This window comes from Ostrea edulis, chromosome 10 (assembly GCF_947568905.1).
Source record: "Ostrea edulis chromosome 10, xbOstEdul1.1, whole genome shotgun sequence".
Taxonomy (NCBI): Eukaryota; Metazoa; Mollusca; class Bivalvia; order Ostreida; family Ostreidae; genus Ostrea; species Ostrea edulis.
Genome location: NC_079173.1, coordinates 16,495,371 through 16,509,077, shown reverse-complemented (window position 1 = coordinate 16,509,077; position 13,707 = coordinate 16,495,371). Strand labels below are relative to the sequence as shown.

Genomic DNA, 13,707 nt, shown 5'->3' with positions numbered 1-13,707 from the left:
TCGCAATTCACCTTTGAATTAGAACGCTTTACCCGATATAGTATTGCGTTGTGAGACGATTGAACAATTTGAATGACATGTTTGATGTAATACAACAAGAGTTTTCATTGGCCGATTATAGCCCGCCCACTTTCTCGAGCGGAGTCAGTGTAGCTGGAGAAATGTACATAGCTCTCTGAAAAGATCCACCTCTAATAAAAACCTTCGATTTACGGGTACGCGGGTCACAAAAAGCTGCGGACGGTTGAGGCCTGAAATCGGTGTATTCTTGTGTTGCTGTATCATAAACTCAATATAAAAAAATCTTAACATATTTTCCTACTATATACTTGTGTCCAAACATACCTTCAAATTTTCATTAAAGCCACACACGGCTCGAAAACTCGCAGCTTCAAATGATTTCGTTTGTTGACGTAGCCATGTTAGGTAGCCGGTCAATTCGAACTCATGCTATTGGTATCTATTCATAAAATCGGTTGTAAGTTGTGTATTCGCTCTTCATTTATTATCAACACGAATAATTGATAGAAATTAAAACATTTTTTGTACCAGTTTTTGTAAAGGTAAAATAAGCTCTTGATTAACGAAAATGCTACATAAGCCCATTAGATGGAGACCGGCCGGCGCGGCCGCTTATGACTAATGAAAGCCGCATTGCCGTGAGTTTAGCTATTTGAATAATTATCATTTAATGGGACTGGGGTGGTATATTATCTAAACTATTTAGCTAAAATATTTGTGGGGTATTAGTACACATCTAGACGCTATTGTGCCAGTATGGAAATGAACCGGGATTCGAATTGACTGGCTACCTAACATGGCTACGTCTACGAACGAAATCATCAAAAGCTGTGATCGAGTTTTGGGGTTTTAATAAATATTTGAAGGTATGTTTGGACACAAGTATAGTAGGAAAATATGTGAGGAATTTTTTTTATATTAAAGCTATGAGACAACAACACAAGAATACAACTTTTTGTCTTTCTTCCTTTGAAGTTTTATTCCATCTAGCATCTGGCCGTCATGTTTTCAAATGCTGACTACTCCCGTATAAGGGAATTTGGGCGGACTTATACATATGGACCAATGAGAGTTTCTGTTGTATTTCGCAATTGTATTACAAACAGATTCAATTGTGTCGTCACACAACACAATACTATATCGGCCAAAGCGTTCTAATTCAAAGGTGAATTGCGATAATCATGAATATTCATGAGACAGATAAGTAATTATAATATATGATTCAAATTCTTCCACAAAGACAAAATGAGATTTGAATGCTTTAAGCTGGCAAAAAATATTCAAATGAGAATAAAATGCTGGATGATTGCTATTTGATAAGGTGTGAAAGCTTTTTAGTGAAAACATAATTAAAACAGTGACTGATTTCGTTAGTAGGATACTTTGCAGTGTAACTTAGCACTGGACAAAAATTACTCACCCACGACAGGAATATGATCTGGGTAATACTTTCCACCGGATGCCGTCTCTTTCATGCGGGTGTAAATAACATCCACACACCCCTCTCCCCCAACTCTGTAATCCTTAGAGGTCGAATCATTCTTCCACTGAACTCTGACACCACCGCGGTGGAACTTTTTATCCCACATCACCACTTCCTGTATCCTCCCAACCTCCCCCTCACCACCTGAGTCAAAAAACCAACCCTCAAGATTATAAACTGAGAATACACTCCAGTCTAATAAATTTCAGCTAACTTTTGAAATAATTTTCATAAACAAATAAAATTTTCAGTATATATTTGCATTTGAAATTTTTTTTTTTTTATAAAACTGTAGTTTTTTTTTAAAGATCTGCCCTAGATAAATCTTAGATATAATAAATAATCAAAATTTTGACTTAAGTCTATTCTCAGCTTATGGTCTTTACCATCAAATTCATTATAAAAACAATTATTATGATTGGAGAAACTTTTCAAGGGCAAGACTAAGGTATGAGAATTTTGGGGTCACATGTGGTCCTCATTTTCACTTAAATTTCAAAATAGATTTAAAAACTGTGAAATCTAATAAAAAATTATTTCAAGACAATTTCAAAAGCCTCAAGTTTAATAGTAAAAATATAAACAAACTTATATTCATGAATATAAGTCTTTAAATTAAGCCACAAGATTATTGCAAATTTGGTCAAATCTAAGGTTTCAGAAGAAAATCATAATTTTTTTTTTAAAATTGACCTACATTTTACTTAGGAAATCATTGAGCACACATAAATGCCTGCGTATCATTCTTATACCGCAGCTAGTACAGGTGTGCAAAATATGTAAGTTTGTACGGTAGGTACATGTGTGCGCTCTACATTTTTTGAAGTAATATAAGCTTTTAGTTTGTCAATTTTGGGTCAAAAATGAGGAAAATAGGAATTTTTAGTAACTTTGTTACCTTTGAATATATCATATTATTATACCTCATATAAAGAATCACTAGTAAAACAGAATCTGATTGGCTGAGAAGGTTAGGTGACCGTCGTGTTTGCCCTGTAACAAAACATCGTGTTCCACCCCTTCGGATATCTCTTGTTTCACTTTCGTGTCCAGTTAAATGAACAAACCCGAGTGTTCCGAATAACACAGACAACAACAAACATGTCCAGTTAAATGAACAAACCCGAGTGTTCCAAATGACGCATGCAACAACAAACACACAGCCTCGTGCATTTCCATAAATTTAACGTCAAGGTAAACGAAGTGTATTGTGACGTCACAATAAGTTCTCGTCATTGTACTTTGATTGTTCGTAAGGCACAAAATATGCGGGTCTCTGATATACATTTAAATCGCTAGGTTTTGGTTGGTAGAAAAAGCAAGCAAGTAAATCAGCATCCATGGAGAATGGAAATACAAAAACTGGTTATTATATCACTAATTCGTTGTTTGTACCTCCTAATACTTTGACAGCGCGGCGTTACTGTTTAGGCAATCTCAGCTACATACAATGTATAGTTGAGCGGACTCCAATTTCAAAGTAATTTTGTAGTCGTGCTTTGTTTCGGTATAATAAACAATTTATTGCATGAATGTTTGGGAGATATCAATATTTATTCACCCAAGAAAAACCATATTGATTTTTCTTGGGTGAATAAATATTCATATCTCCCTCACTATCATGCAATAAATGTATAATATGAGCCGTTCCTAGCAAAAAAGACTCTTATCTTATCAAAAAACGTGATGTCATTTTTTGCATACTTATTACAGTGTATAAAGAAAAAGGTCAAAGTTACCAATCACAAGTTAGTTGTCATCTTTGCTTGATTGTACTATTTTGAGGGATTGTTCTCTATAGTTCACAATTTAGCAATAAGATACTTTTAAAAGGGTGGCCCTTATTGCAAGGAATGGCTCATTGGAAGTTGTCAGTTAAATCTAATACTCATTTTCAGATAGAAATGCTTTGGGTTATTAAATTCATCCATGATTTCTCGCTCACTTTTCTGTTCATCTAATCTTATATCACCTACATGAACTTCACGGTATTTATGAAAATGCTGGTACATTACCATCATCATTCTTCCATTTCCAGTGTGGGCCTCTGATAACTTCTGCCTTTGGGAACAGCCCCTTGACAATTATGGTTTTACTCGTCTTCCTGGGGGGCATATGCACTCTGTCAAGAAGTAAATACAAGCACATTATAATGAAAAGGTTAATTTCAGCTGTATATCTGATGTACAATTCTTTGCCCTTTTAGAAATCATCATTTGTTTGTAGTAAGCTCATGCAGTGATTATGGTGTTAGGCTTGCTGGGATTTTTTTTAGGGTCTATAGGGGGCCGAAATAAGGTCCTAGCTACTCCCAATGCTAAAAACAAATATTTTCCCCAATTATTGCTTTTAAAATTCCCAAACAATGAAAACAAAGAGGGTGTTCTTATTGTTCATAAATCTCCTTCACAGGCCCACAGATCACAATTTTTGCTTCAAAATTGTTAAAGTAAACTTTTTTTTTGGCATCTGCTTGTTTAAATGTGGTAAGCTTTGACCAAAATGTAATTCAGAAGGAGTTCAATTATTCCTTAATGTTCTCCCTATTTCTTTTATCTATGAAGCATTTTTTCCAATTTCAAGCAAATGTCACTATTTTTCCCAATCGCAATTTTTAAGGCCTAGGCCCTTGAAATCACAATGTTAAAAAAAAAACCCTCATAAAAACCATGGTTTGTCAATCTATAGATCATATGGGATGGGGAAGGGTAGTATTTTTTTCTTAATTTTTTCCTACATGTACCTCTCATTTGTCACATACCTTTGACCTAGCTTGAACTTCAGTCTGATTAAAATCAAATCTCTCACTTAATTAAGGATTGATTGATTGATGTTTACCGCCACACTCAACAATTTTTCAGTTATCTGGTGGTTTTTATTGGTGGAATAGAGAACCCATATACAATGTACCTTCTGAAAGCAAACTGGGAAGCTTTCTCACTTACTGGCACGAGCAGGATTCGAACCCGCACTGACAGAGGTGAGAGGCAGTGTGATTTTGAGCACGATTTGCATGAAAATGTTGCAATATATGAGCAACATTGAACTGCGTGTGAAGATAAAGCTTATATCAAACACTATTTCGTAAGTTTCCTTGTTTTAAACACAAAAAATTGATAAATACATCATTGATAATGCAAAGCTTCAGATAAGGTGAGTATCAGCGTAAATACTCATCAAATTTTACCAAATACGCATTTAAGTTGAAAATCATGCGTACAATTACGCATTAGCGAATGTAAATACGCTTTACACTCCCAAAGTAATGCGTATTAGTCCGCGTATTTGTGATACATGTAGTATGATATAAATATGAATTATCTATTCATATGAATTGAGGTTAGCCCAGGGCTTGATCATACATGATATTTAGCACTATGAAATACGTGTTTTGATGACAATCACAATTTTGAAAAATTGGAAGAGTTAACTCAAAACACTATTATATAGGCCTACTTGTTATACTTTCTTTCTTAAAGAGTTAGTGTGCGGTCGAAAGCACAGAAAAAAAACCTTGTATTATCAATCGTGGACGAATGATATACATAATTTGATCATAATCATGTGACTGAGTGTTTCACATATTCAAATTCAACGCATCAATGATAAGTATCAAATTCCCAATGACAATGAATAGTTTTGATAAAAAGAACTGCAAAGGATTTTCCCCGTAAATAGCTGGAGCAGCCTTTTAGTGTAAACTTTAAGTTAAAGTTTAACGGAAAAGGTATCGTTTATCTGGTGACATCTTCTGTGCAAAAGAGCAAAGATAATCAGTAAATTAACAAAATACACTTCTGAATTTTTCTGAAAAGCAAAATACTCATTGATTTGAAAATCAAGGAGTAAATACTCTTTGTGGTGAAAAATCATTTGGAGCTCTGATAATGTCAGTTTCTCTTAGTTCATCTACAGTACTGTTCAAATCCTGCTCGAAATCACACTTTATTATGTTTATATCTTGAGTTGTCATCGTCATCCTTGAAACCTATTTACATAGAATTTACATTTGCATTAAAAGACCAATGATGTCCAAATGACTTAACCATGTGAATATCGTTTCATGAAAATTTCATGTGTCTTACTTTTCCTCTTGTTCTCATGCAAAATACCTGTGTGTTTCAAATTCCATATTAATTTTATGAGAATGATTCAATCATGTGAGCTCCTTTTCCCTGTGTTATCTCAGATCCTTACCGTTCAAATAATATATACCAAATAAAATGTTCTTTTTATACCGATTATTGATAGCAAATTTTGTTATTGAATTCAAATTTTGTTGAACTAAAGTGATTTTCTGTAAACTAAACAGCAACACTTCCAAACACATACATGTATATTACCAAATAAAGCAGACAACTTACTCAGAGACTATAGACAAATACCACGACTACATTGATGAGTCAACTAAAAACACATCTGCTCGCCTTCAGTGTCCGCAGGAAAAACAGACAGAGCAACACGTGCAATACTAGACAACCCTGAACCCGATCCATAAATCCACCCCAAAATTCACTACAGAACTATAATAAACAAAGATTAATAATAGTCTCAGTACTTACGCACGGCAGTGGTCTGTATCGATACGGACAAAACTATGACCTGTATCATGTTGGTCATTCATATAACAGAGATTACAAAGATCATAGTCATCACAATTGGAACACTTCCATCGTATCCCTTTCAGCGGGTGTTCATCACAGGCATCACATGTTACTCCATCATGCTTAATTCCTGCGGAAAGGAATAAACTGCAGGTCAAATATATTCAGAGAAACTCAATTTAGGCCAAAACAAAAATATGTTGGTTTCCACTTTCCCTACCTACCCTAAAAATTTCTGCCGACTCTAACACATTTTTTTTTCCATTCTCACAGATTTTGCAAATGTCATCACTACAACAAGAGTATATTTATTGATTTATTTGAAGTTATTTATTATGCACTAATACTAGACAGATTCCAAAGCACAAAAACAGTTTTTGTTTACAGTAAAGTGAAGAAATGTATCGATTCATCATTTAAATTTTATTTGATTACTAAATAATCACTTTATTGTATGCATAGTAGAATACTAAATCATTAGAAAATTATTCAACCTATAAAATCAACAACAACAAAAAAACCTACCTACTGACCTTTAAAAATTTTCAGGTGAAAGTGAAAACCAACATTTTTTTTTTTTTGGCCTAACCATTACATTTATAGACACCTGAGACAGACATGGTCAAATCATGTACTTATACCCTGTCAATCAAAAACTTACTCATCTAAGAGTTTTATTACTAAACTGGCTTACAGTACAGTGCCTGTTTCCTGATTTGAGTATATCTTACCTGCTGGAGCCGTGTCATACACTCGGAGGTCATACTTCCCATCATGCCCGGCCCTGTATCGTAACTCTCGTCCCGAGTCCCAAATGACTGTTACTTGGTTATCACTAGAACCAGACTTGGGGACAAATATGATAGTCCCCAGGAAGCCTTCCCCATTGTCCTGTTTTTTGGAAGCCCAGTCTGGTCCTCTTACTACTCTGGTTCCCGCTTTTATCTAAAACACGCAGAATTCTACACATGTAACATATGGCATATTAATTATTGATGTGCAAGTTGTTTAAGCAATCAGGATTTCAATTTTTAGTGCTTCTTTTCTGGAAACTTTTTTGTTGCCATTACTTTACAAATGTACATTAATATAAATATCAAATCATCTCAGTCTACTAATCAAAAGCAGGGGTAATCAATGGTGATTATTAGCGAAAATTTAAATTTGGAAAGATGTTACAAAAAAACTTAAAAGTAAAATTATACTTCATTTCATTATCATCCATTGTATTGAATTATATTATTTCATATAATAGACCTACCTAATATCTGGTGCAAACTTTCTGACTAGCTAAATTTCACTTCTGTAGCATGTAGCTATATGAACAAGTTTGAGATGGATGCGATTTTCGTTCTGATGGGTTGATACTTTGATAACATCTTGTGAACTAGCTTTGTTTATGTTCATTTGATCACATAAAAACGGGCCTTAAGAAGAAAATCATTCTCATTTTTCATATGAGCAAGATTAAATCCTAGGCCATCAAATACTTATGCCAATCTGCTACAGATTTGACTTGTTAGCTAGCCTAAGAAATAACTATACCTCGGATCCCTGCAGATAGCAATTACATTTTAAGCAGGAAACAAAATTTTCCTCACAGCTAGACACACTTCTGTCAGATTATCATATTGCCATTTTTTTCTCTAACAGCCCAAGATATCCCGTAAACCACAAGTATAACATGGAGGAGGAAACACTGTTGTATGGAACGCCGTTTCTGCCTTATAGTGTAATTCAGCCTTACGTTATGTCGATACATCTTTATGTTATGTGGTTACATATTTACGTTATGTGGTTACATCATTATGTTATGTCGATATTTCTTTATGTTATGTGGTTATATCATTATGTTATGTGGTTACATCATTACGTTATGTCGATACCTCTTTATGTTATGCGGTTACATCATTTCGTTATGTGGTAACATCATTACGTTATGTCGATATTTCTTTATGTTATGTGGTTATATCATTATGTTATGTGGTTACATCATTATGTTATGTCGATATTTCTTTATGTTATGTGGTTATATCATTATGTTATGTGGTTACATCATTACGTTATGTCGATACCTCTTTATGTTATGTGGTTACATCATTTCGTTATGTGGTAACATCATTACGTTATGTCGATACTTCTTTACGTTATGTGGTTGCATCATTACGTTATGTCGATACCTCTTTATGTTATGTGGTTACATCATTTCGTTATGTGGTTACATCATTATGTTATATCAACATTTCTTTATGTTATGTGGTTATATCATTATGTTATGTGGTTACATCATTACGTTGTGTGGTAACATCATTACGTTATGTCGATACCTCATTATGCTATGTGGTAACATCATTACGTTATGTCGATACTTCTTTATGTTATGTCACATAAAGATAAATCGACATAACGTAATGATGTAACCACATAACATAATGGTGTAACCACATAACATAATGATGTAACCACATAACATAAAGAGGTATCGACATAACGTAAGGCTGATTTACACTATAAGGCAGAAACGGCGTTCCATACTGTTGCTAGCCACGGTTACCGAGTCCTGTAGTACCTACTTACATCGACGTACATTTTTCTAAAATTTCTCACCACCCCACCCCAGTGGTAAGAGGGGAACTCCACCACCTACCCCCCCCCCTTTCATTGCTTCTCATCCCCCTGGAATCTAAATTGCCTACACATCAAAACAGTGTCAGCTATGCCCCTGTCTGCAACACGTATAACTTTTACTAATTCTGGGGGAGTGTAGGTAGTTGCATGTAGAAAAAAGAGTGAAATTTAAGTGCGCAACTAGGTTAAGGGCTTCCATAGTAAAATGTACAATAATCATGGGGTGAAATGACACCTCAAATTCACAGGTATCATTACACTTGTTACGGTTAAACACCGAAACGGTACTACCCATGTGTTGACTGTGACTGAGCAAATGTATACTCAAACTAAACATGCTATAAGTCATCAACATATCAACAGTCATCTGAGCAAATTACCGGGGTTGTCCACATTCCTATGTATATCATACTGTTAATATACAAGACAGAAATTGCTCCCCGTACTTTTCAAATGCATAAATATATCTAGATTATATTTCAGAAAAATTCAGATTGTTTTTTTTATAGCAGATGAACCTGAACTTTGCCACTGTTTCTGTAGTATGAGATTATTTATGTACATGAGGGAATTTTTAAATGCATCAGTCATTCAGATTAGGGGCGATTTCAAGGTCACAATATAATATGAATATCACCTTCGTGCATACTATATATTAAAAATGGAGAATGATTTGATATCATAAAGGAATGATATATATAATCATTTGACAAGATATGTTTCCACGTATACAGTTTATCACTTGACAACAGTAGTAAATAACGACAAAATATCATGACACTTTCCCCGCGATACATCTATCAGAACATGTACGCTGTGACATACTTTTTCATTGTGACGTCATGTTTAACTCAGCTGCGTGGTGCAATACTAATTGTCATAACATAAGAAAGGAATTTAAAAGACAGTCATTTTGCCAGTACATACACTGCACCTTATATTAATCGATTTTACAGTTTCATCGTGCATGCGACCTACATATTTATACTTCCGAATATTTTTGGTCTTTCTTAAAAATGTATTTTTATGTTTTTCATAATAATTTACTTGGGGTGGCATGGTAGAAACCTCTACTATTAATTTGACAGACAAAGTTACCTGTCCCTCATGAACAGGTTAATTGGGAACACTTCCCCTATAATAGCGAGATATTCTCGCTAAAACGCGATTATCCCTCTCTAGCGAGAGTAAATATATCCTGTACAACCGAGAAAAACACCCGTGGAGTACATCTCTTCGTGTTTCATGTGAAAAGAAAAAAAAGTGCAAAAATGTCTGATACTTCTGCAAATATATTAATCAAAACAAAAACACCCATGATGTGTATTGGATTTCAGACTGCTTCTCTTTTACCCAGCAACTTTGATATGAAATTTCTTGACTAGATTGTCAATTCCATAGAAACAATTCACATCATGTTGAGTGTGTGTCGCACTTATTCAGCGTTGCACAGGATTTGCCATTATTTTCAATAAAGTCACCAAAACACCTGTTTACGGTAATGTTTATTTCTCGCTAAAGAGGGATAATCGCATTTTAGCGAGAATATCTCGCTATAGGGGAAGTGTTCCCAACCTGATGAATGTGACCGATTAAAGCACGTACGTCACTCAATCACCGTGACATAGTATAAGGGAACTATATACGTGTAATCATAGATATCTATAAAAAATTCCCTTTTTCTCCAGTCCTTCGTAGATTCAGCAATAGGTATAATGCCGCCTTCTCTCAAGTTGATAAAAGAATGTCAAGAATGAAACCGAAAGTAGAAACGAATATCCGATATTTTTGAAACATTCCCATGCCATAGAGCGAGTACATTGTTTCATATACAGTTACCTATAATTTCAAAATCTTACCGACGTCATCCTCTGTGCCGTCAATCGACTGGTCTAATTTAACAAGGAAATTTACATTACTGCTTACAGCTACAGGTCTTCGCCATAGTCAGCTCTGCTAAAAGCGGTCAATCTCTACCCAGAGTTATCGTTCCCGCTACGCTCCACTAATACCTCTGTCAACGTCTAAAAAGTTATATCAAAACATACAAAAACTAACTTAGCATATCGAACTGTAATGATAATATCTGAGCAAATCAAACACTTCTCTGATTTTTTTTAAAATCAGAAGATGGTAAATATGAGACACCTGAGCGAATTAGAAGGTTTATATAAATATTCATTCATTCAATAATACTAGTATAATCATGGAATTCGTTGTTTTTGTGAACCTACTTAAAGATTTAAAGCATAAAACTTAAACTTATAAAATTATTATCCATGATGCTATAGGTATAGGTAAGTTTTGCCAAGAATCTTGACATTTAGACGTTGACAGAGGTGTTGTAGCGCAGCGTAATGTGCCCTCTGGTGAGAGATTGAAAAGCGGTAGAGAGGCCATATAAACCGATAGTTGGTAAAATGGGTAGTAAAAACCGGGCCGGGCCGGGCCGGGTCAGATCACCTTCGTAATCCGCATTTTTTAGTTTTCTTCGTTGATACGTCATTGTTTCTTTTGAAACTTACGGAATATATTCTCAATGATACATTTAGTCTTCGCCACAAATTTTAGCACATAATATTACCTATAGGTAAGGAATTCAATGATTGTATGAAATATATGGTTGGTAAAATGGGTAGCGAGACCAAAACACATATTATTGCATATTTTCTGTATAATATGCATCACTGCTGAAAACCTAGAATTTTTTCAATTCACATAGAGTTGAATTTGATACTTAATGCATTATTTGACCATTTAAATGCCTTTTATTTTAATTATCGGCGATTTTTCCAAACCCGGGCCAAAAGGAAACCGGATGCGTTCGACTCGGGCCGGCGTTATTTATTCCGATTTAATTGCTAATGCTTTGATTAATTAACCAATAATAATGGTCCTAAAAATATTACCGACTGATAAATTATGCCTACTTTATGAATATTTAAACTGGATAGAGTTTAAAGAGGATTATATGGAGAGCAATTAATTACTATGTATACCCTGATTAAAATAAAAAAAAATAAAAAGTCGTAATTTATTAAAAATTAAAAACATTTTAACCATAATAATTATGATCTGTATAATAATGACTTAAAATGTTGTATTTATAGTGCTAGTATTCATTTCTTCCATTAATAAAAGATATAATTTTAAAACATCTTAAAACGTCAAGATATGAAGTGTACATATTCATAATATAAAATTATGGTATTATATTTCTAATTTTTAAATGAAACAATTAAAAACACAGTATATGTACATACATTTTATTTTCAAAATGGCACTCAAGTAAGTCTGCATATGCTTGTTAAATTTTAAGTTAAATTTGAGGATCATGAAAATTGCAATTTTGGTAGGCCTTCCTGCTCTACATCACTATGCATTTAGTTGTGGTGGTAGAGAAGAAGATTGTTGAAAATTATTCAATTTTGTGGCAGTTTTTGCCCTGCTTTTAAGGCTCAAGGGATGTAGGAGTCCTGAAATTTACCATTTATGCCCCCTTTGTCCCAAAGATGCTTCATATCAAATTTTAAAGGAATTGGAATGATCATACTTATCAAGAAGTTAAAAATGTTCAATTGTTAACGCACGATGACAGACGACAAGCAATTGCAATGTCACCCGAGACTTTCTAAATCGTAGAAATGACTTTCTAAATCGCAGAAACGACATTCTAAATCGTAGAAACGACTTTTTAAACCGTTTCTACGATTTCCTGAATCGTAGAAACGACTTTCTAAATCGTAGAAATGACTTTCTAAATCGTAGAGACGACTCTTTAAATCGTTTCTACGATTTTCTAAATCGTAGAAACTACTTTCTAAATCATAAAGACGACTCTTTAAATCGTTTCTACGATTTTCTAAATCGTAGAAAGGACTTTCTAAATCGTAGAAACGACTTTTTACATCGTTTTTACCATTTAATAAATCGTAGAAACGATTATTTTTATTTTTTCTGCTAGGTTAAATTGGCACGAATTTCATACGCCGCCGTAAGTAACTTAATAGTTAGGTTAAAATTTAAATTAAAAAGATGGTTCTTATGAATATACCTCCAAGTGGTAAGAACCGTGCAATGTCTCGTTTCATGAGATCGTGCACGTGATAGCTAACATTCTCATTTTATTCGGAATTTTAATATCTGGCCCGGGTTACCGTATCCGGTTTCCTTTTGGCCCGGGTTTTAATAAATCGTGAATATTAAATATATAAGACTCGCATAACAAGTGCTACAGCATTTTGGTGATAAATTATCATAATATTTATCTAAATCATGTGTAGTTTCATTGTTGTGTCACATAATTCAATCGTAATCGCAGAAAAATGTGTATTTTTCCTCGCTACCCATTTTACCAACCTGAAATAAACAAACGTTGATATTTTCACAGTGAATCAACATTATGTCGTAATTTTTGTAGCGAAGAGCCAATGTATCATCCAGATTATGATTAAGAAGTTTTACACCAAACGAAAATAAAATAACGAAGAAAACTTAAAAATTCGGATTACGAAGGTGATCTGACCCGGCCCGGCCCGGTTTTTACTACCCATTTTACCAACTCTCAAGGCGCCCCCCAGGTCCCCTGCGTCATAAAGTGGCGCCCCCCGTTAATCATCCCTTATGAATATTTATTACTTTACTTTCGATTTGAATTACACGTGGGTCATATATTGTTCGAGCCGTTGGTCATTTCCAGTGCTTTATACAAATATCTATTGACACATACACAATTACAGTAATTGATAAAGGCCCAACATATATCAAAAATACAAAAGAAATAAGGACTCTGTTTGGAGGTGATACTTAAATGTACCCTAGGTTACATGCTATATATTTCTATACTAGAAGTTACAGAAAGGGTACAGAACAAATCATATGGAAAATGAAAGTAAGAAATATCTGTAACCCATGGCTGGAGGATTTAAGGGGGTTGCGCAGCCGGCGCGCCCCTAAAATTTTCAAATTGAA

The 13,707-nt window shown here is 34.3% G+C and overlaps 1 protein-coding gene across 1 annotated transcript in view; it reads right to left on the bottom strand.

Annotated features, from left to right (window-relative positions):
* Positions 1-11,069, bottom strand: part of LOC125665188 (E3 ubiquitin-protein ligase MIB2-like) — a 47,709-nt gene extending 36,640 nt beyond the window's left edge. Inside the window, exons 1-5 of the mRNA XM_048897807.2 lie at positions 10,596-11,069; positions 6,840-7,053; positions 6,067-6,238; positions 3,520-3,626; positions 1,442-1,648 (exon numbers count right to left, since the gene is read on the bottom strand). Of these exons, the coding sequence (XP_048753764.2) occupies positions 1,442-1,648; positions 3,520-3,626; positions 6,067-6,238; positions 6,840-7,053; positions 10,596-10,604 (709 nt within the window). The 5' untranslated portion in view covers positions 10,605-11,069. The remainder of the gene's footprint in view (positions 1-1,441; positions 1,649-3,519; positions 3,627-6,066; positions 6,239-6,839; positions 7,054-10,595) is intronic.
* Positions 11,070-13,707: the final 2,638 nt, after the last annotated feature.